This window comes from Lactuca sativa, chromosome 5 (genome assembly GCF_002870075.4).
Source record: "Lactuca sativa cultivar Salinas chromosome 5, Lsat_Salinas_v11, whole genome shotgun sequence".
Lineage (NCBI taxonomy): Eukaryota > Viridiplantae > Streptophyta > Magnoliopsida > Asterales > Asteraceae > Lactuca > Lactuca sativa.
In genome coordinates, this window is record NC_056627.2 from 138,943,993 (window position 1) to 138,966,947 (window position 22,955).

At 37.4% G+C, this 22,955-nt stretch overlaps 1 protein-coding gene across 1 annotated transcript; it reads right to left on the minus strand.

The window, feature by feature from the left end:
- Window positions 1–20,957: 20,957 nt before the first annotated feature.
- On the minus strand, window positions 20,958–22,012 carry LOC111908657 (receptor-like protein 4). The gene is made up of 2 exons (XM_052763993.1): window positions 21,336–22,012; window positions 20,958–21,256 (listed from the first exon to the last, which is right to left on the minus strand). The coding sequence occupies exons 1-2, from the start codon at window positions 21,529–21,531 to the stop codon at window positions 20,976–20,978; spliced, it is 477 nt and encodes a 158-aa protein (XP_052619953.1). The 5' UTR covers window positions 21,532–22,012; the 3' UTR covers window positions 20,958–20,975.
- Window positions 22,013–22,955: the final 943 nt, after the last annotated feature.

Genomic DNA, 22,955 nt, shown 5'->3' on the forward strand with positions numbered 1-22,955 from the left:
AACGACCAACCGCCTTGGTTTCACTAACCCTTTCGTAAGCACATACACATACATCATCTAGCATTGAACCTCACCTCTTTCACCAATCACCAGATTTCATGTGCCCACACCGCAAATCTCCATAACCAATCCTATAACCGCACATTAACGGATTGACGATTCTCTCAATAGAATACCCAGTTCTCCCCCACTCAGGGTTCGAACCATCACCGATTGGCATACCAACAATCTACTCCATAGACTATTTCACCAGATATATCACACTTGACTCTTGGAATGTATCACATAATCACTTTAATGATCTTCCCGATGGAAACCAAGCAACTTCACATATCCCAACTTTGACCAAAAATCTCAGAATACTCCCAGATTGACTGCCTCTATTCATCTCGAAGCCTCAAACCGACACACGTCGGGTACCCCACTGTTCCGAATTAGATCTGACTCTCTGTCCGAAAATGTTGTACAATCACACACTTCGACTCTGACTCATCGACCCGCTTCCCAATTCGGAAATACTTAAAAAAAAAAGCAATAGACCTCACTCTCATTGTCGATACAATGTAGACCACGAGAGCCACCCCCCCCCCCCCCCGATATACTCCTCTTAGCCACTGGGATCTCGCAGCAAACAAATTGCCCAAATACTCTGGTGAAAAGGTCGCAACCCCTTACTACCCCACCGGGTCTACCTCCAACTTTGAAACCGGAAGCTCAATATCCCTTCTACTTCTCACAGAAAATAGCACAACTCTGGTCACAAAAAGTGGCATCTCTGCTATCGGCGGACTGCTCAGCCCAAACCGTAATCCTCTAAAAAGCACCACCTCTACTTATCCCTGAGTCTTGTGACTCCAACTGACATTTCACCAAAATCTCTCGAGAACCAACTCGATTTCTCTTCAAGGTATGCTCAATTGAAACTCGTTCAACATGGCCTTCTAGCCCCCACACTCTATCACGTCTGCTCCCAGTCTGATCAATCTCAACGGGATAACTGGTAAAACCAGAAGCACCATCCGGTATGAATCATGGTAATCAAACCACGTGATCACCTCTCAATCTGCTACAGATCATGGTACTTGAACCATGTGAGCACCTCTCAATCTGCTAAGGATCATGGTACTCGAACCATGTGTTCACCTCCCATTCTGCTACGGATCATGGTACTCGAACCATGACATCTCCTCTCGATCTGCTACTTAGATCCTCAGGAATAATCCCTGCATCGAGTATGGGTACTCTGCTTTCAGTAGTAGAGGCCCATACTACCTGCCACATCTACCCATACTCTCTGCACGGACCATCCCAGAGTTCCTAAGTAGCTGTTCAACCTTCTCAATCACCAATCCCCACACGCGTGCTCGCTTCCCAGCGAAATGCTCTACTCTGTCAACGTACTCATTTGACTAAGGTCACTTCCTAGGCTCTTCCTAGGTCCTCACACTTCTCCGCCATCAGCTTATGAGAAACTCCTCATGATGCCAGTCATCTACCTCCTGAATATCGTCACATTCATTTGGTAGCTAACTCCCATCATTGGGGGTTCCACAAAGCACGAAACAAGCAACATTCGGGCATCAAATAAATATGTGAAACCCACTCTAGGTGATAACTCCACTTGCTCAACTCATACTCAAAAGATATCACCGAACTCTGTAATTCTACCCCTCGTGGGTATCTAACTTCCTTCACGATAGGCTCCACAACTGCTCATCAAGGTATCTCTCCCTGATTACTCTCTACTCAAATCCCTCTCTAAAAGGATTCCTACTGGATACTCTCACTCAGTACATACTCAAAGGTGCATCACAGTTAACAGCAACTCCTAGGCTAAGGCATCACAAATCAGGCCACTCTAGTCCTAAAATATGAAATACCTAGCCTATCTCTAGTATGCATAATATCTCATACCACAAAGTAAGGGTATTTTGGGAAATCACCGTTTGGGCTCTGGCTGATTGTACACACTACTCTTTCTCGTTTTTCTCTTAGAATCTCTTACTTATTTTAGAAAAATTGTTTCTTTTGAAAAAATTTCTCAAATCCTCAGCTCGAGTCCAGACATACCCGAAGGCGTATCTGAATCCCTCAAACCAAGGCTCTAATACCAACTTGTAACAATGTAAATTTCAAGATCAATTTTTTTCATTTTAAATTACAAAAATTCTCATAATACAATCACAAAATCCCAATTATCAAAGTAGAAAAACATAAATCCACATTTGTTTGATTAATGATCCAGGATCCTCCAAAACATAACTCTTTATCTCGTGTGTACAATCAAGCCATCACCTTCTCGTGATCCTGAGAAGTACCTGAAACACATTACACATAACACGGTAAGCATGAAGCTTAGTGAGCTCCCCGAAATACCACGCATAAGTAATTAGCCACTCGAGGCTATAAATCTGTAAGACCCTCTGGTCAATGTGTCTCAGTGGGACCCTCCAATCCCATAGCTCGTTGGCCCCTCTGGTCTGGTCATAGCTCGTTGGACCCACTGGTCTGGTCATAGCTCGTTGGACCCACGGGTCCAGTCATAGCTCGTTGGACCCACCGGTCCGGTCTAAATATCACATAATATAGTACACAATACATGTCACATAGAAATGCATAACTCAAGCAAACATATAAGACCCACCAGTCACATATAATTACCTCTCCTGATAAAGTATGGTGAGAAGACTCACCTCAGATGGCGAACAGATCCTATAAATGTTGTTGCTACACTCCGGCTTCTATCACTAAGCCAAACCACACAAATAACCCCATTAGGATCTAAGACCAACCTTCACATTATTAGGTCTAAACATGGTCCACCAATCTCGTCCAAAAATAACTCAAGTCTGTTGGGCCCACCAAGGCCCAACCATGGCCTAATTTTCCAAATTGGGCCCAAACCCTCATATGGGCCTTACCCTAAAGCCCATCTAAATATTCTAGTCCACATGACTGGTCTTGGATGGCTCATTAATGGCCCAAATGCTAAAGCCCAAAATGAAGGCCCAACACAAGGCCCAAGTAAAAATTAGGGTTTTCACATAAAATGACGATTAAGGTTAAGTGTTTCTCACTTAACCTATGAAGGACTTAACCCATTAAGTCCATCACTCCACTAGGCCATTCATACAATGAAGTTGGACATAATTCACAATATTAATCCAACAGTCTAACCGTGGGTCCCAGCAAAACTCCAAACTAACAAACCCAAAAATTAGGGTTTTCTAAGCACTAATTAGGGTTTTTAGCCCAATACAAAGCAGCCCAGTCCAAGATTAAGTGTTTAGGCCCATTAGGGTTTCATTAGAACGGACACCACACACTACCACCTCGGGCGGTGGTGGTCGGTGGCGGCTCACGGTGGTGGTGGGGGTTTTCCGGTCATACAATCACTCATCCAATCCTCGTAATTTTTGAAACCAACACTTACACTCAAAATCAACCCATTAACACACCCTCAGCCACCATCTACGGTGGCTGGTGCCGGCGAGAGATGATAGAAACGGCAGCCACCATGGTTGGCTATCATGGTGGAGCGCCAAACCTTGGATCAAAATGCTCATAGACTCCAGCCATGCTATACAACCCGAAATGGTAGCTTCCAGCCACCTACATGGTGGCTGACGTCGCTCAAGTCAACAGAAACGTCGGCATAAGCCGGCAACAATGGCAACGACTACATCGGGCTCCCAAGGAGGAGTCGAGAAGGTTACCGGGTGCCTCCGACGGAGGGATGACGTGAAGACAGAACGAAAGAGAGAGTGGTACAGCCGGGGCTTAGCAATCCAGTCTTCACCAGAGGAGGGCAACGGCGACTCGCTGTTGACTTCGTTGTACTGCTCGACGCTACTTGCAGTAGCTTCTCTGACGGCTAGCCAAGGTCTCGCCGATCATGATTTCACCGGAAAGAAGAAGAGTGGCGGTAGAAGGATGACTCCCGATCGGTGGTGGCTTAATAGAATAAGGATTAGGGTTTGAGTCATGAACACGGGAGGGAATATTGATCATCGGCTAATCTCGCATACCTCCAAACTTCCATTCATTTTATCACATTCATCCCCTCCTTACCCGATTTCCTTCAAACTAAGTACAAAATTTACCTGATAACCCCTTCCTTCAAAAATCATTACAAATTGAATCCAAAATTTACACTCTAGTTCTTCCTTCCCAAAAATCTGTTCAATTAAATCCCAATAACTTACCAATCAGCCCCTGCCTTTGAAAATATTTACAAACCACTCCGAAATTTTACACTTTTAACCCCTAACTGCAAATTGTGACAACTAACTCCTCGAGGCCAACACCTTGCCATATTATTTTTATCTTAGGGTTTCTACTCATATTAACCCTTATTTATTTATTTATTTATTTATTTATTTATTTATTTAATATTCGGGATGTTACAGTCATCGGTGTATAGCTTCCAGAGTTCTTTGCCAGCTTCAGGCTCGAGTGGGTCAACGGGGATCGTCCATGGCACTCCTTTAATGGTATATGGAATTTCAACTAGGAAGTTTGCTAGGGGCTGGGCCTTGATGCTAGACCAGGGGTGATAATGGATATCATGCTCGCCTAATTCTATGGACCACTTGGCCAGGCGCCCGGACTTTTTCGGCCTCAACAACACTTGCTTTATTGGAAAACTAGTCAGAACATCCACCCTGTGGGCTTCAAAATACCTTTGTAGCCATATGATAGCATATATGAGGGCGAGGACCAGTTTTTTCCAAAGCTAGGTAATTGACCTCTGGTCCTTGTAGTGCCCTACTAACAAAATGGACAGGAACCTGCTTGCCCTCCCTCTCTACCGCTAACATAGATGAGATTGCTTCTTCGGAAGCAGCTAGATCCATATGTAATGTTCCCCCTGGTAGCGGGCAGGCAAGATCTAGTAGTTGGTGCAGGGCGTCTTTCAGATGTTGCAATGCCGCATCCGCTTTGTCTACCCACTTGAACTACTTTTTGTCTATGCACTCTTTAAGTGTTTGGTACAGGGGAGCACTTTTTTTGTGTATTTTGCGATGAATCTTCCCAATGCCGTCAATCTACTGTTGATATCCTATACGCCCTTGAGGTTGTAGGGAGTTCGCGACTCGAGGGACTCTTGGATTTTAGTGGGATTGGGCAGAATTCCTTCCTTGGATATCTAATATCCAAGGAATTGCCCTTCCTCTACCCCAAAAGTGCATTTAGTTGGGTTTAACTTCATCTTCGCTTTCGCTATCGTCTGGAAAGTTTCTTCTACATTGCGGAGTAATGTGTCTTCATTGCGACTCTTAATTACCATGTCATCGATATAGAATTCGATATTCCTACCAATTTGATCGGTGAATACTTTATCCATGGGCCTTTGATAAGTAGCACCCGCATTTTTTAGTCCAAATGGCATTTTCTGGTAGCAAAAGGTGCCATTTTCGGTGTGGAAGGCAGTTTTTGCTTTGTCCTCTCGTTTCATCTATACTTGATGGTAGCCCTTGTACGTGTCAAGGAAACATTTGAGCTGAAAGCCTTCGACCGATTAGACCTTCTAATCAATCTCCGGGAGAGAATAACAGTCCTTTGGGCAAGCATCTTTAAGGTCCAAGTAATCAATGCACATTCTCCATGACCCGTTGGCCTTCTTTACCATAACTGGATTTATGATCCATGTTGGGAACATCACTTCCCTGGGGATGCTTGTGACAACCCCATTTTCACGGCCAGAAAAGACCGGTTTTGTTTATGCTTTATAAAAATCAGAGTATCTTTTTTAATAAAAACGTTGCGGAATTTGTTCCCAGTAAAACATGATAAATACGTTATCAAAGCATTTTCGAGGAAAAGTATTTTTATTCATTTTAAAACATTTGGGATGTCATCGTCAATATAAAAACATAAGCATAAAAAGAACTTACATTCATTATCGCTAGTCATTTACATCTCCTTAATCTCTCAGTGTAATGTAACAGCATAACAACACCTGTGATATAAATAAACTGAGTGGTCAGGTTGGGAAACCTGGTGAGTACATAGGGTTTTCAACCCACAATAATATAATTATTATGTTTAAATAATCAAACAATCAACCCAATTACCTATCCACATTATCTTCCTTACTCTTAAGAGTCTACCCTAAGAGTCATCTATCCTGCATTCGTTCATTCTGAAGTCCTTTGCTTCTAGAGTTATAGGACTAGCACTAAATCCATAGCTGCCAATACTCGTTCGTAAAGCACTAATTCCATAGCTGTTGGGTACTAAATCCATAGCTACCAGTGTTTATCTAATAGGTACTAATTCCATAGCTACCAATTCCTAACAGTTACTAAGTCCATAGCTACCAGTGTTTGTCCAATAGGCACTAAGTCCATAGTTGCCGATGTTATTTGTTAGGCACTAAGTCTATAGCTGCTAATGTTTACTCACATCATCTTTTATCTCTCATCATTCATCTACCCATCTCATACCCAACATACTTGTATATTTAAAATACGTATACAGTTCAAATCATTTAAAACATTTATAAAAAAAACGTTCATCCAGCATAGACAGCAAGTATTCAGATAATATGCACACATAGCACGTAGTTTATATAAAATACTTCATATCTATGTGTGAGATGAAAATAACTATGCACTCAACTGAGAAGGTGGTGACTCGGTACTCGGACAGCGCTTCGTTTACTTTAAAATAATTTCCTTCGACGAAACCTAGTATTATTACCACTAGATTTTAGTCTAATATTTACCGTGACTAATTATTAGTCTTATTATTATTATTATATAAGCGTTTAAACAATACTTTCCAACCACTATGTACAGACAGGGGCCAGACATAAAACACCAGAGGGCAGGACCATTTTGGCGTATAACACTTCTAAAATCCAACAACCCTATGCGGCCCTTTAAACCAGATTCTCCGTACCGTAAGTAGTTAAAAAGATATTATAACGATACTTATATAAGTCATGATAATAGCTCAAATATTTATTATAAGTTCATAATAACAATATTAATTTTAAATATAAGCTATATTAAAATAGGATAAGCATAACTTACTTAAAAGAGAATTTTAGCTAGGAGTCGGGCTCTGCAGGGGCAGAACTTCGTCGCTGAATCTTTCTAAGAAAGATTCGAGCAGCGCTTCAGCGCTCACCTTACTATACTAAAAACTATAGAAAGAGAAGTCGAATCACGAGGGATTGAAATGCTCAGGGGATAAGGAGAGAAAGCCTCTTGAATCAAGAGAATGATGCAAGAAATATGAGAGCCCAAGCCTCTTATTTATAGTAATTGAATTTACAAAAACTATCCTCCATAATTACTTAATAACCTTTTAGTTATATAAACAACTAACCACCCCTTTATAATACTATTTTAAATAGATTTAACGATATTTGTACTAAACTAATGTCGAAAGAACTCAACATTATTCTTATAATGACAACATCGTCGATACCTTTCTAATGATATATACATATGTATATATATGTGTACGTATATATGATTTATACTTTATTTTAATACGTAAATATGCTATTATAATTTGTAACTTGTTCATACGAACTCCGTTTTTGACGTTATTTATATCCACGCGTAGGTGGAGACGTACTCTACAACTTTCGTTTAGACTCCGTCGGCTAATTTTGACTTTATTTTTAAAGTTATATTTTTAACAGGCCGGGACAAGATTGGTCCGTTAAAATCTCATAACTTCTTCATCTGATGTCCATTTTCTTCTGTCTTTTTATCCTTACGCTACTAATAACGAGATTTTTAATTCTCGTTTAGGTTGTGTCGGCTAAAAACCGCTCGATCTAATACTCGAACTTCAGGCTATACACCGCTAAGTCGAAACTTCAAAAATCATAACTACCTCATACAAAGTCAGATCAGGGCGTTCTTTTTATGGATGTTCTCAGGTTAACATATTCTATGACTTTAATTTAGATCACTGAGGCTAAAAGTCGCTTTATCATAAATTCAGTATTTACGTCTTCTCGGTGCCGAGCCGGTTCCGTCGCTAAACTTCGACGGGTCATAACTTCTTCGTTATAACTTGGATTTCGGCGCTCTTTATATGTACAGAACCCTTGAGACATATTCTACAACTTGGTTAAGATTATTTATTCTAAATAATCTTTTGTCGAAAAGTCGTTTTCGACCCCTATTATCTCTAAATTGACTAGCCCGGATCTACGGGCGTTACAATTATCTCCCCCTTAGGATGATTACGTCCCGGAATCATCAACGAAATAGGACTCACATAATGACTCCATACGTTATCTCTTCATCCTAAGTAATAACCGTAACTTTGATGTTTCTTTGAATGAGTATGTAACTCTAAGACTTCTTGACTGCAGGCGGTGCCCGATCTTGGACCCGCTCTCTTTCTCATGTTATACTTCCAAATCTTTATCTTCATGGCGTGATTTCGACCTTTATTGGAGAATCCTTCTTTAACAAACTTGAGATAAGTTTCTTCCTTCGATTATCATAATAGACCGATGGGTCATGTTCTAATGACCTCCCATCGCATGATGCATCGCTTGGACTCAGGTCTTTTAGAGTTAAATTCCAGAATAGACTATACCTTCCTTCATGTTCTAACCACATCTTAAAAGGTAGCATTTCTAGCTACAAGCAACCTTTCGTGATACCTCTATTGATCGCTTTTTATTTCAATCTTTCGTCTTAAGTCAGACGTTACATCGAACTTGATTCTCTAAACCACATAACATACTCAACGTAATCGGACTCAATTTGATATGACCACTAGGGTCGGAATAACAATCATCTTCTTAGTTATTACCGAAACGATTGTAATGACATACTTGAATAAAACAAAATCAGTTACTAGCTTCTTGGTAACCTTGTGACTTTCCTTGATCCAAGTGTGATTCATGTGCTTCCGGTAGTATATGCATCTACTACCTTTCACACCTACTCATACTCGTCCCAAGTATTGTCTCGCAGTCCCCAAGTCCTAAAATCATGAAACAATTTAACACATACGAGTGTGTCTAAATAATCATAAAAATTTCCCTAGACTCTACTAGGACTTCTTCCATGCATATCTTCAATCATCAATTCTGTTTCAACTCGGTTGGTGATGGACATTCCAGATGATAGGAAAGCTTTAGGAATTACATTAATCGTTCTATCATCCCACCAATCAAATGTGTACATTCAGAAGTACCCTACGTCTATTGACGTACTGCTATTTTATCAGACGTATTCTAAAGGCAAGATACCTCTCTTATTATATCTTATGATAGGTATTATTCAGTATCGTAAGATGTCTCTTTTCCTCTATTTTCTCAATTTATCATGGTTCGCATCACTTCCTGAACTTCAGCCATTGTGATAGGTTCGGGTGCAGGCGCAACGACCGATGCATGACCCATCACATTCTTAGGCTCAGGTTGTCATCTTCCTCTTGTTTTGTACACCCAAGCAGACGTTCGGTGTACCGAGACGAGAATTTAAGATAGGAAAGATTTTTTTACGATAGACGTATAAATCTCCTTATTACTCCAAAACGTTACTTGCTAGTTCTAATATCGTAAGCATACATTTAGAATCTTGAGCACATAAGGTTTCCAAATCTGGTTGGCAACAGACCATAAATCCGAACAAATAACAGCATATAAGGCATCTTTATAGCTATAACATAAATCATTTAGCACACAAAACATTTTAGGCATCTTTCCTAAAATAAACTAGTGCTCGTGTCTAAATTATAGCAGACACTCATCTCACAATCATCGCTTAGCATTCTAAGTTTAAGTCTAGAAATAAATCCTTATACCTAGTTCGCTTAAAGTAATGCTCTGATACCAACTGTGACATCCCCATTTTCACGGCCAGAAAAGACCGGTTTTGTTTATGCTTTATAAAAATCAGAGTATCTCTTTTAATAAAACGTTGCGGAATTTGTTCCCAGTAAAACATGATAAATACGTTATCAAAGCATTTTCGAGGAAAATTATTTTTATTCATTTTAAAACATTTGGGATGTCATCGTCAATATAGAAACATAAGCATAAACAGAACTTACATTCATTATCGCTAGTGATTTACATCTCCTTAATCTCTCAGTGTAATGTAACAGCATAACAACACCTGTGATATAAATAAACTGAGTGGGTCAGGTTGGGAAACCTGGTGAGTACATAGGGTTTTCAACCCACAATAATATAATTATTATATTTAAACAATCAAACAATCAATCCAATTACCCATCCCCATTATCTTCCTTACTCTTAAGAGTCTACCCTAAGAGTCATCTATCCTGCATGCGTTCATTCTGAAGTCCTTTGCTTCCAGAGTTATATGAGTGGCACTAAATCCATATCTGTCAATGCTCGTTCGTAAAGCACTAATTCCATAGTTTGTTGGGTACTAAATCCATAGCTACCAGTGTTTATCTAATAGGTACAAATTCCATAGCTACCAATTCCTAACAGGTACTAAGTCCATAGCTACCAGTGTTTGTCCAATAGGCACTAACTCCATAGTTGTCGATGTTATTTGTTAGGCACTAAGTCTATAGCTACCAATGTTTACTCACATCATCTTTTATCTCTCATCATTCATCTACCCATCTCATACCCAACATACTTGTATATTTAAAATACGTATACAGTTCAAATCATTTAAAACATTTATAAAAAAAACGTTCATCCAGCATAGACAGCAAGTATTCAGATAATATGCACACATAGCACGTAGTTTATATAAAATACTTCATATCTATGTGTGAGATGAAAGTAACTATGCACTCACCTGAGAAGGTGGTGACTCGGTACTCGAAAAGCGCTTCGTTTACTTTAAAATAATTTCCTTCGACGAAACCTAGTATTATTACCACTAGATTTTAGTCTAATATTTACCATGACTAATTATTAGTCTTATTCTTATTATTATATAAGCGTTTAAACAATACTTTCCAACCACTATGTACAGACAGGGGCCAGACATAAAACACCAGAGAGCAGGACCATTTTGGCGTATAGCACTTCTGAAATCCAACAACCCTATGCGTCCCTTTAAACCAGATTCCCCATACCGCGAGTAGTTAAAAAGATATTATAACGATTCTTATATAAGTCATAATAATAGCTCAAATATTTATTATAAGTTCATAATAACAATATTAATTTTAAATATAAGCTATATTAAAATAGGATAAGCATAACTTACTTAAAAGAGAATTTTAGCTAGGAGTCGGACTCTGCAGGGGCAGAACTTCGTCGCTGAATCTTTCTAAGAAAGATTCGAGCAGCGCTTCAGCGCTCACCTTACTATACTAAAAACTATAGCAAGAGAAGTCGAATCACGAGGGATTGAAATGCTCAGGGGATAAGGAGAGAAAGCCTCTTGAATCAAGAGAATGATGCAAGAAATATGAGAGCCCAAGCCTCTTATTTATAGTAATTGAATTTACAAAAACTATCCTCCATAATTACTTAATAACCTTTTAGTTATATAAACAACTAACCACCCCTTTATAATACTATTTTAAATAGATTTAACGATATTTGTACTAAACTAATGTCGAAAGAACTCAACATTATTCTTATAATGACAACATCGTCGATACCTTTCTAATGATATATACATATGTATATATATGTGTACGTATATATGATTTATACTTTATTTTAATACGTAAATATGCTATTATAATTTGTAACTTGTTCATACGAACTCCGTTTTTGACGTTATTTATATCCACGCGTAGGTGGAGACGTACTCTACAACTTTCGTTTAGACTCCGTCGGCTAATTTTGACTTTATTTTTAAAGTTATATTTTTAACAGGCCGGGACAAGATTGGTCCGTTAAAATCTCATAACTTCTTCATCTGATGTCCATTTTCTTCTGTCTTTTTATCCTTACGCTACTAATAACGAGATTTTTAATTCTCGTTTAGGTTGTGTCGGCTAAAAACCGCTCGATCTAATACTCGAACTTCAGGCTATACACCGCTAAGTCGAAACTTCGAAAAATCATAACTTCCTCATACGAAGTCAGATTTGGGCGTTCTTTTTATGGATGTTCTCAGGTTAACATATTCTACGAATTTAATTTATATTACTAAGGCTAAAAGTCACTCTATCATAAATTCACTATTTACGTCTTCGCGGTGCCGTGTCGGTTCCGTCGCTAAACTTCGACGGGTCATAACTTCTTCATTGTAACTTGGATTTTGGCACTCTTTATATGTACGGAACCCTTGAGACATATTCTACAACTTGGTTAATATTATTTTTTCTAAATAATCTTTTGTCGAAAAGTCGTTTTCAACCCCTATTATCTCTAAATTGACTAACCCGGATCTACGGACGTTACAATGCTGGCATTCACCAGATCGGCCACCTCTGTGTTTATTCCCTTGTTCCGTTCTGCCGCCTGACCTCTCTTTTTTTGTTTAACCGGATTACTTTCGGGCGTGACATTAAGGTTGCGTTCTATAACATGTTGATCAACACCTGTCAAATTTGTTGGTTTCCTAGTGAAAACCATGGAGTATTACTTTAGGAGTGCTACCAGTTGTGCCCTGGTCTCGTCTGATAGGTGAGGGCTGATTCGCACAAGCTGTTCTGGATATTCCATGTTTATCTGGTATTGTTCGGTGGAACATTCCTCCTTGGACTTCTTCGGTGTGCATACAAGCTCGGGGGCGGTTATGATCTGGTGGCAATGTTGTGCTCTGGTGTTTGTGGCAAGGACCGTCATTGATCCCTGGCATGTGCTAAATTTAATGATGTTGTGGATCATCGATGGTACGAGGTGAAGTAAGGAGATTGCCTATCATCCGAGCAGAATAGTGTGTTCTGCTGGGAACCAGATCATAGAGAATTTGATTGTTCTTGTGATTCGGTCCTTCTCATCAGATGGCACCAAATGTTGTGACATGTTTAACAGGGGTTTGGATGTTGGATGATGGATCTATCTTGGAGTTTTCCTAAGAACACAACACATAGAAGAATCGTTAAAGGACGTCCGGGTGTTTTCCAGGTACGTCGCTCCGACGATCAATTTAGTTTTCTGAGAGAGGTAATTTTAGGTTAATATTCGTTAGAGAGAAGATGGATCCTTTCCTTGAGGCGGAAGAGATCCTTTTATACCTGCTACTAACGGATTGTGGGGACCTCATCCAATGAGCGTGAGACGTGGCATCCTTTGACTGGGCGGATCACTCCTACGTTAACTAACTGCCTGGTGACATCAGTTATGGGCGTCACCTAAGCTTTCTGTCACGTCATGATTAGTCGTGAGTGAATGAGAAGATTGTGGGGGATATTTGTCCCTCGTGGAGGGAAACGAACTGCCACCCCAACGCTAAAATTCCTTGGCCAAGACCAGGCCTTGGCCAAAGTCTTGGTAAGATAACGTCTCGTTTATGATTTTCGCTACATTTAACGTGACCATTCATGGTAACGTTAACAATTCCGATCCCCGAGAGTATTTTTGTTGATAAATTAGCAGATATCTATGTATGAGAGGTGGTGGTCAGGAACTGATATGTGCATATCTATACACATAATTATACAACATATCTTAATATTTTATTACTTTTATGCCCTTATTAGAACAAAAAGATACTTAATTTGCTACGAATCATTTTGTAGGGACCAAAAGACAAGCTTTGAGCAAAAAGGAAGCTGGAAGCTAAATGCTGGAAGTTGGGAGTTTGAACCAAAGCTCTAAAATGAAGAAAATAAACCCCAACACGACGCGGTGAATTCCCCACGATGTGGCAACTTGAAGAATCCCGATCCACTTCGAAGACTTGTAAAACACGGGATAAACATGCTTACCACCACGTGGTGGACTTACCACAACGTGGTGCTCTGATTTCAGGAAAAGTATAAATAGATCACCTTAACCTCCGAATGGGAGACTTTTGGCTCTGGAGAATTCGACACTTTTGAAGGCAATACATTGGTTTTAAGGCTTAGAAGCAAGAGTTTCATTCACAACCTTGGAAGGAGGAGCATTAAGGCAACAAAATTCTACACTTCGATTTTTCATTATATTTTGCTATGTCAAATACCTTGAATTTCATTTTTGTGATTTTGTTTGTTGAAATCATGAGCTAAATACTCATGAATTTCATTTAGCCTAGGATGAATTAAGTTTATGTGGTTGATTTATGGTTCGGATTTGGATATTTGGTTATTGTTGATTTAGCTTATTAAAGAACCTCAAGTACTTTTGATAACTATTTTCTCTACTTATTGTTGAATTTGATTAGGCTAGTATGATCATCTATCTTAGTTAAATTTGAATCTTATGATCTTGTGATTTGCAAAGCTGTAGGACTAGAGTTTTGAATAAAACCTAGGGGTTAAGTAGAAAAGTGGGTAAAAAGGTATAGGAGCTAATATATGACGACAAATCATGTATTAAATTGAATCAATAAACTAAATTGGTCAATTAATTATAAGTCTAATCAATTCGAACCAAACACTGGTAAGCTTGTAAGTTTGTCCGTTTGATCACCGAATAAATAAACTAGTTTGCTAAAGGATTAAGTTAGTGAATACTAATTTGATCATATTAGGAATCGGTAACTAAATAAACTAAATCCATTGCACTTCCATAAATCAACCATAGTAAAAAATAAATCCAAAGCTAAACGAAAGTCTCTTACTACCCTTAACTTAGACTTGTTAATTTGCTTTAGTTAGTGTTAGCTGGATTAAGTGATAATTAGTTAGTTTGGTAATTAAAGTATCTAGTCTTGAAAAACTATGAAATCAAAGTTTTTTTTTTAATTTCATTAGTATTTAGTTAATAGTAGAATAAAGTTAGTTGAAACACTGCTCCTTGAGTTCGACACTCGTTTTTACCATAGCTATATTATTGAACGATTAGGTACACTGCCTAGTGTGTTTACTAGTCTAGTGAAGGAAATAGCTTATATAAATTTAAAACTTGAATAAAAATATAAGCACATTAAATACACATCAGGCACGGAGTGCCAGTATTGGTGGTCTCGGACTGTGATGTCTGATTCACCTCCAGGTTTTGGAGGAAGTTCCATGAAGAATTGGGCACCCAGTTACATTTTAGCACCGCTTACCACACTCAGACCTATGGTTAGAGCAAGCGGATGATTCAGACGCTCGAGGATATGCTTCGAGCTTGCGTATTGGATTTCGAGGGGGGATTTGGGATACATACCTCCCACTAGCAGAGTTTTCATATAACAATAGTTATCATGCTACTATTAACAGACCCCCGTTTGAGATGTTGTATGGACGGGGGTGCAGGACTCCCGTATGCTAGGCAAGGTAGGACATCGAGTCATGGGAAGCAACGAGGTGGTGCTCAAGACTACCGAGTTGATTTAATAGGTGCGTGACAAGCTGCGATTCGCGCATAGCCATCAGAAAAGTCATGCTGACCTACGCCGATCGTACCTTGAGTTTCAGGTAGGAGATTTCGTCTTACTGAAAGTGTCACCATGGAAGGGTGTCATTAGGTTTCAGAAGAGGGGAAATTTGGGGCCCCGATTTATTGGTTCGGTCAGGATTTATGCCCGAGTCGGCAGGGTTGCTTATCGACTAGACCTTCTGGATGATTTGATTCATATTCATAACACCTTCCATGTGTCCCAGCTTCGGAAGTGTGTTACTGACGAGACTGCAGTTATCTCTTTGGATGAAATTCAGGTAGATGAGTGCCTAAACTACATTGAGAAACCCGTTGCGGTTTTGGATAGGAAGACTAAGGTTCTTCGTAGCAAGTAGGTGAAGCTAGTGAAGGTGCAGTGGCACCACCGAAAAGGCTCCGAATGGACATGGGATCCAGAGGAGGAGATGTGGGAGCATTACCCGGATCTGTTTGCGTCTGCGGACTTCAAGCACGAAGTCTAGTCCAAGTGGGGGAGAGTTGAAACACTCCAAATCAGGTAAACCATTCTAACCCCTTGAAATGATTTAGTTTGGCACAAATGGTCCCTTTGGTACGCTGGGCGTACCTAAGTGTACGCTTAGCATACTATGGAGAAAGGATCGCGAAAGAATATTGAGTACGCGGGGCGTACACGATGGATGACCAAAACCCTAAAACCCAGACTTGAGACCTATTTATTTATCCTTAATCCACTTGGACCAAACCCTAATCAGCCTCTAGAGTCTCATTTCGTCCCTTTACCTCAGTTTTCCTTTGAGAGTGTGATTTTGGAGCATAGAAGTGTGTTGGTGGCCATTTTGTAGCTTATTCAAGAAGAAGTTAGTGAGCAAGCTTGGTGGGGCATTAGGCTTCAAGAACTTGCATCTAGTTCACCTTGAGGAGCTTCTAGAGGTATAAAGTCTTAATCTTGCCATCTTATTCATTAGATTGAGTTAGGGTTTTCTATATTTTCCCCTTTTTGGTTCTTGGATCTTTTATTGAGAGTTGAGCAACTCCAGAGATTAAGATGGTTAGATCTAAGCTTTATGAGCATGCTATATGCATAAAGGTGCTAGCTTGAAAGTTATCTAGACTCCATGCATGAGTTTGAAGTTGTATATGAAGTCCTAATGTGAAGAATGAAGTTTTAAAGTCCCTTATAGCATGCAAGAGAATAAATTTGCCAACTTTATGCCCTAGGACGTCTTAATGAGCTCAGATCTGATATTGGACGTTAGGATATCAAGTATTAGGTACTTGATGGAAGTGATGCTTAATCTGCTTGTACGTTGGGAATAATATAGCATACGCAGCACGTACAGCCAAGGACTCAGTATGCTGAGCATACTGAAGTGGTACGCTTAGCGTACGCACCCCAGTTGGTTTTGGGCTTCGTGTGGGCTTGTAATCCCTTTGGGCCTTAATCATTTTTGGGTCTGGTCGTATTTAGTTTAGTGGTCCGATTAATCTGTTATGGGCCATGGTTGTTTTGGTTTGGCCTTATTGGGCCATGTGGCCCATTAATAGCTTTGGACATGGATTTTGATCCCATTAGCAAAGGAAAGACTCTTAGGCCATTATGGAAGGAATTGGGCTTAGGTAATTGGGTTCTTTGATTAGATTGTATTTAATCCTAATTTTGGTTAATGGTATTATTGTTCAGCACGGGTGGTTTCGGACTGCTAGGCGAGCAGTTTTCGTGTTCAGCAAACTAAGGTTTGTCTCTTCACCATACCAATGGGTCGAAGGCACCAAGGCCGGCCCATTATGTGTTATGTGGAATGCTAGTTGATTATGTGATATGTGATATGCTAGTTGTCTTTGCGATACTCGCATGGAAGACGCCGGGGAGTTCCTGTGGCAGTGGACTAAGACTATGTGGGGGTTCCCATGGCATTCAGTGTAAGACCTTAGAGCGTTTCCATGGCATCCTAGTATATTTGCATGTTTAGCTTATATAACATTTATGTGGTTAGCTAAGACCATGTAGGGGTTTCCATGGCAAGTAGCTAAGACCATGTGGGATGACAGGTAGTTAAGACCATGTGGGGGTTCCCATGGCAGTGGGTTAAGACCACGTGGGGGTTCTAGTGGCACCCGGTGTAAGTCCTGAGAGTGTTTCCATGACATCCTTATATGTTTATATGCATGGCTTATGTAACGTATATGGATGTTATGGTTTATGTGATTATGTGGATTGTGTGGGGTATGTTATGGGGAACTCACTAAGCGTTAACTTACAGTTTTTTGGTTGTTTCAGGTACTTCGGGATCTAAGGGCAAGAGCTCGGCGTGGCGTTTTATTAGAGACACTCTGATATAATGAATAAATTGTCTGATGTTATGGATTTTGAAAACAAATGTGATTGGAATTCTATATTTTATGGATATTATTTCGTTGCTTAAAAATGAAAAATTTTATTAGAAATTTGGGATGTTACATTTTAGGGTTTTTTTTGGGATTTTCAAAGGGTTCAAGAACTATAATTTCTTCTTCTTCGTCTATCTTTTATATCAAAGATGACATCTTTAATATTCAAAGAGTGTGTATGTATATTTGTTTTTTAGTTTCTATTGGAAGAAGATGATAGGATGAGAGAGAGAGAGATGTGGGTCCCCTTGGGGTAAATTATTTATTTATTTATTGTATAATTTTAGTTTCAGTTAATTATAAAAAGAAACGAAAAGGGTACAAAATTCTTTTTATGTGGGTGATGGACCAACCACAATAGAAAGTGAAAACTTCAGGGACCTTCTATGAAGTTTTTAAAAGTTAGAGACTATATCTAGACTTTGGAAAACCACAGGACCATTTATAAAGTTGTTTTGTTTATTTTTAATAAAATTACTATATATATATATATATATATATATATATATATATATATATATATATATATATATATATGTATATATATAAGGGAGGGTTCATGTGAAAATACAAATAATTTGCGAAAACGCGAAAACAAGAAAAACATATGATATTGTGTAACCTCAACATTATATTTTGGAAAATAATTCATCCGAACTTTGAAATACATGATGATAATCGATGATAGATGAGAAATTGTTTCATATTAGCAAAGTGTTATTTTTAACATTTTTATTATGAAAACATGAATTTAAAAATGATTAAGGACGTGAAAAAGAAAATTATTAAAACAGTCTTTAAATTTATATTACCATAACATCATCCAATGTAAACTTACTATCTTTAATTTATTGCTAATAAATTTATTTTTTTTAAGAAAAAACATCATAATTGGTCCCTGTGGTTTCCCAAAATCTAAAGTTTAGTACCCGTGGTTTAGAAACGTCATAAATGGTCCCTGTGCTTTCAAAACTTTTGACGATTGATCATTATTGCTAACTCCGTTAAGTTGTGTCCGTTAACTGAAGGACATTTCCGTCATTTCACACCACAGGGACCATTTATGATCTTTTCTCTTATATAAAATAATAAATAAAATAAAATAATATGCAAAGGGGGTCCTAACCTCTCTCTCTCTCTCTCTCCTAAATCCCTAGTGTCCTCAAATCTCGCCACCGTCTCCTTCATTGAAACCTCCATCGCCGAAGCAATCTTGCCCACCATCTCCCTCACTAGAATTGCCATCACCTGAGTAATCTTTTTTGGAAATTGTAACCAAAAAGAATAGAAATCTAATGTATCGAAGATTTGAGGATATTGTTTTTGTAGAAATCGAAACCCAAAAATCTTTAGGAAACATTTTTTTTCTTCTTCAACCTAAGAATCAAAGATTTACGGATTTTTTTTTTGCAGAAATCGAATCCCAGATGCAAAAAAGACATTACAAAAATTGATTTAAGAAACCCCAAAATACCTCGGTCTCCCCATCCTCTCTGTTCTGCCATGGTTTATTCCCAGTCACAAAAAAAAAAAATTTAAGAAATAGCGGGTTTGAGGGCTGCTTTTAGATTTCTCTCTCTTTCTCTCAATTGGGTTGGACTTCAAACAATTAACCTAGATTCGAAATTTTGTTTTTGGAGAAAATTCGAGAAATCTGAAAACTGTTCTTTAGGTTATCAGTAGAGGAGAAAAAGAAATGCTTAAGAGCAGAAAATGAACTTTAAGGCTATGGAATGACATGGTTTAGCGTTTGGTTGTTTTTTATCTTGGTGTTCGGTTATTATTTTTTTGAAATAAGAATTGATTTTGATTTCAATTTCTAGAAAATAAGTTTGATGTTAGTGTTTGGTTTGGTTTGATATGATTCTAGTGTTTAACTTATTATGGAATTTGAAATAAGAACGCATGTAGTTGGTGACGAAGGTGAAGTATGGTGGTTGCTAGAGGAAAAGAGGGTGGCGGACAGTGAAACGCAGTCGATGTTTGTCGTGGACAGTGGTATCATGGTGGTGATTTTGATTGTGTCTTTGGGTATTAAAAAAATAACTGAAATGATCATAAATGGTCCTTGTGGTGTGAAATGACGTAAATGTCATTCAGTTCACGGACAAAACTTAACGGAGTTAGCAATAAGGACCAATCATCAAAAGTTTTGAAAGCATAGGGACCATTTATGACGTTTCTAAACCATGGGTACTAAACTTCAGATTTTGGAAAACCACAGGGACCATTTATGATGTTTTTTTATAGTATATGTGTTTGATTTTTATAAGATAAAATCTGTTTTCGCGTTTTCACAAGATATTTATGTTTTCGCATGAACCTACTTATATATATATATATATATATATATATATATATATATATATATATATATATATATATATATATATGCTTAGGTTATTCTGTTCTAACTAATTATTGTGCGGATATCGTATGCTATGAGAATGATAAAGAAAATATTTATTTCATAATATAAATACATTCAATTGTACATAACTATTGTCATTCACACACATTCTCATTAATTAAATTGTCTGCAAGGTTATTATACACTTATTATTATTATTCTCATTTCTGTCAGAATTTTATTGGGTCGCATTCTGTCAAAATGAAAATGAGTGAAAAACAATGTGTGAGAACAAAAATAAATAATAAGTAGCGAGAATGCATGAAAATGATGATATTTTTGTAAGGTTGAACGTATTCGCATTGCTAAACAACTTATTCTCTTAGTAATTTTCATAGCATACGATATCCACACAATAATTAGTAAGAATACTTGAACCTAGCTCTCTCTCTCTCACTCTCTCTCTCTCTCTCTCTCTCTCTCTATATATATATATATATATATATATATATATATATATATATATATATATATATATATATATATATATATATTCAATAACAATCATAAAAATGCATATATACATATTCGTATTTTGTAATATTCGAAAATTAATCATAAACAAAAACATTATATTAAAAACAACAAAACAATAACATAGTCTAACTGCTATAGCCGGTACAACTAAAAAATATATTAAAAGAATACAACAACGTTTCATATTATTTTGTTGTTCATTTCTTGACTACCATGTTTGCTTTGATTTTTCGATATCTTTTCACTAGAAAAAGCGTAATATACTACGGTTAAAAATATGAATATAGTACGTAGTTTAAGCCCGTATTAGTAGAGGGGTGTATTAGATTACATGCCTAATAAAATACAGCTATTTAACCGTACTCTATATGTATCCATTCTACTTTTTACAACCATCGCATAAAAGAATCTAATACACCAGATATTAGCATCTAATACACCATAAACAACCGTGCTTGATGTGACATCCCCAATTCCTGATTGCAACCCATTCCAGTTGTACATTCCAGCCTTATTCATCACCCAATTCCACTCCATGGATGTTGTTGTGGAACACATGGATCGCCATTCCAACTGAAAAGAACTCTTCAATTTCTGCAAAGCTTTTACTACAACATAAAGAAAGAATTTTTACTTCATAATATTCCTTTTCAAAGCTTCAAATTCCAAGAAATGTTTTAAAAGTACCTTCATCAATTGAAGTATTAGCCTCAGCTCTAACAATTTTAAAGATCTCTATGGTCTCTATGGCACTGATTATAGTATGACTATCTTTTACAATCTGCAAAATTATTGTCAAACTCCTCCTGCTAACATGGACTGTTAGCACAAGAGCACTATTAATATTTCCACTCATTTTGACAATATCAATCTCTTGAAACATGTTATCACCATTTATAATGATGTCAAAAACTCATTGTCCCTCCCGTGTGAGTTGTGACTGAAGGATCAATCTCTACAAATTACAAAATGTAGTTGATAAAATTTTCAAAGAATAATGTCGAAAAAACAAAAACAAAAATTGAAAGTACGATACTATAAATGGTAAATTCGAAAAAAAAATACAATGCCTTATTAAAATCTTGTACAAAAGGTGCATTAAACAAGATAACGTCGGTGACATGCTATAGTTATGGTGATAATATTCCTTATTTCTTATATATCAAATGTGTATTCTTAGTTTTTTACTTTAATCAAAAACTATAATCTTGAGGATGTGTCTATGATCTTCCATCAAAGTAATACTCTTAAGTATAGTGTAGAAATGGAAATATCAAAATCAGTTGTTTACGTTGAACACAACCTTCAAAAAATTTTGCTATAATATAGATCAACTTTTGTTCATGAAATTAATAAGTTTCTCTTTAAACACGCCATTGTCTTTATTAGTGTATATTAATTAAAGATAGCCTTCACCCTTTTAACTGGTTCCAAATTTATTAAGCATATATGATATTTATTAAAAAAATGTATGAAATGAAACCAAATAACTAGTTAATAAGAACATCACAATTTGAGCTTTTTCATGTCAAAAAATAATAATAATAAGAAACTTAAGAAAATTAAAGAAGTTAATGGATGATCTTTTTCAAAGAGCTTGTTAATTAACAAGCTTTCAATGATTTAGTGGATCCATGGGTTTTCAACCATTTGTATATAGACAAAATATACAAGGTCCCCACAAATAACAAACTAAAATAATGTTTCTATTATGGAGATAAAATGAGCTTTTTCATTTAAAGTTTTATAATGAAAAAATTCCAAAAATTTACCTGCCAACATCATCGGCTTTAACTAAACCAGAATTAACTCTGAGACAAGGCAAAGAAGTTGTTGTCTTCAACATTTTAGGAGCTTCAACTATGATGGTTGTCGACCCAATCTTTAGTGATTCAAATAATTTTGATGTGAACCCTATTTCTGCTGGTGGCTCTTTTGATGAACACATGATTCTATGAACAAAACTTCGATTATTTTGGATGCTCCTACACTATTCAACAAACCATAGCCATCATTTAGTTCCAGAATGTTGAAATCAACAGTCAAATTTTAGTTATGCACTAAGAAAAACAAAGTTAATTCCAAGGGGTCTATACCACATTACCAACAACAATCTCCATTTTAACAATTTTAACAGTAATCAAACAGGATAAGGATATCAAAGTTAGTGGCAGATGTAACACCAATCTCATTATCCATTGAAAATCATTAGAATGAGAATACTCTCGTTCGTAATCAATATAATCAATTATTATTATCTAGCAGATACGTAGATTCATACCGATCTTAGTTTGGCATCAGTTTGTT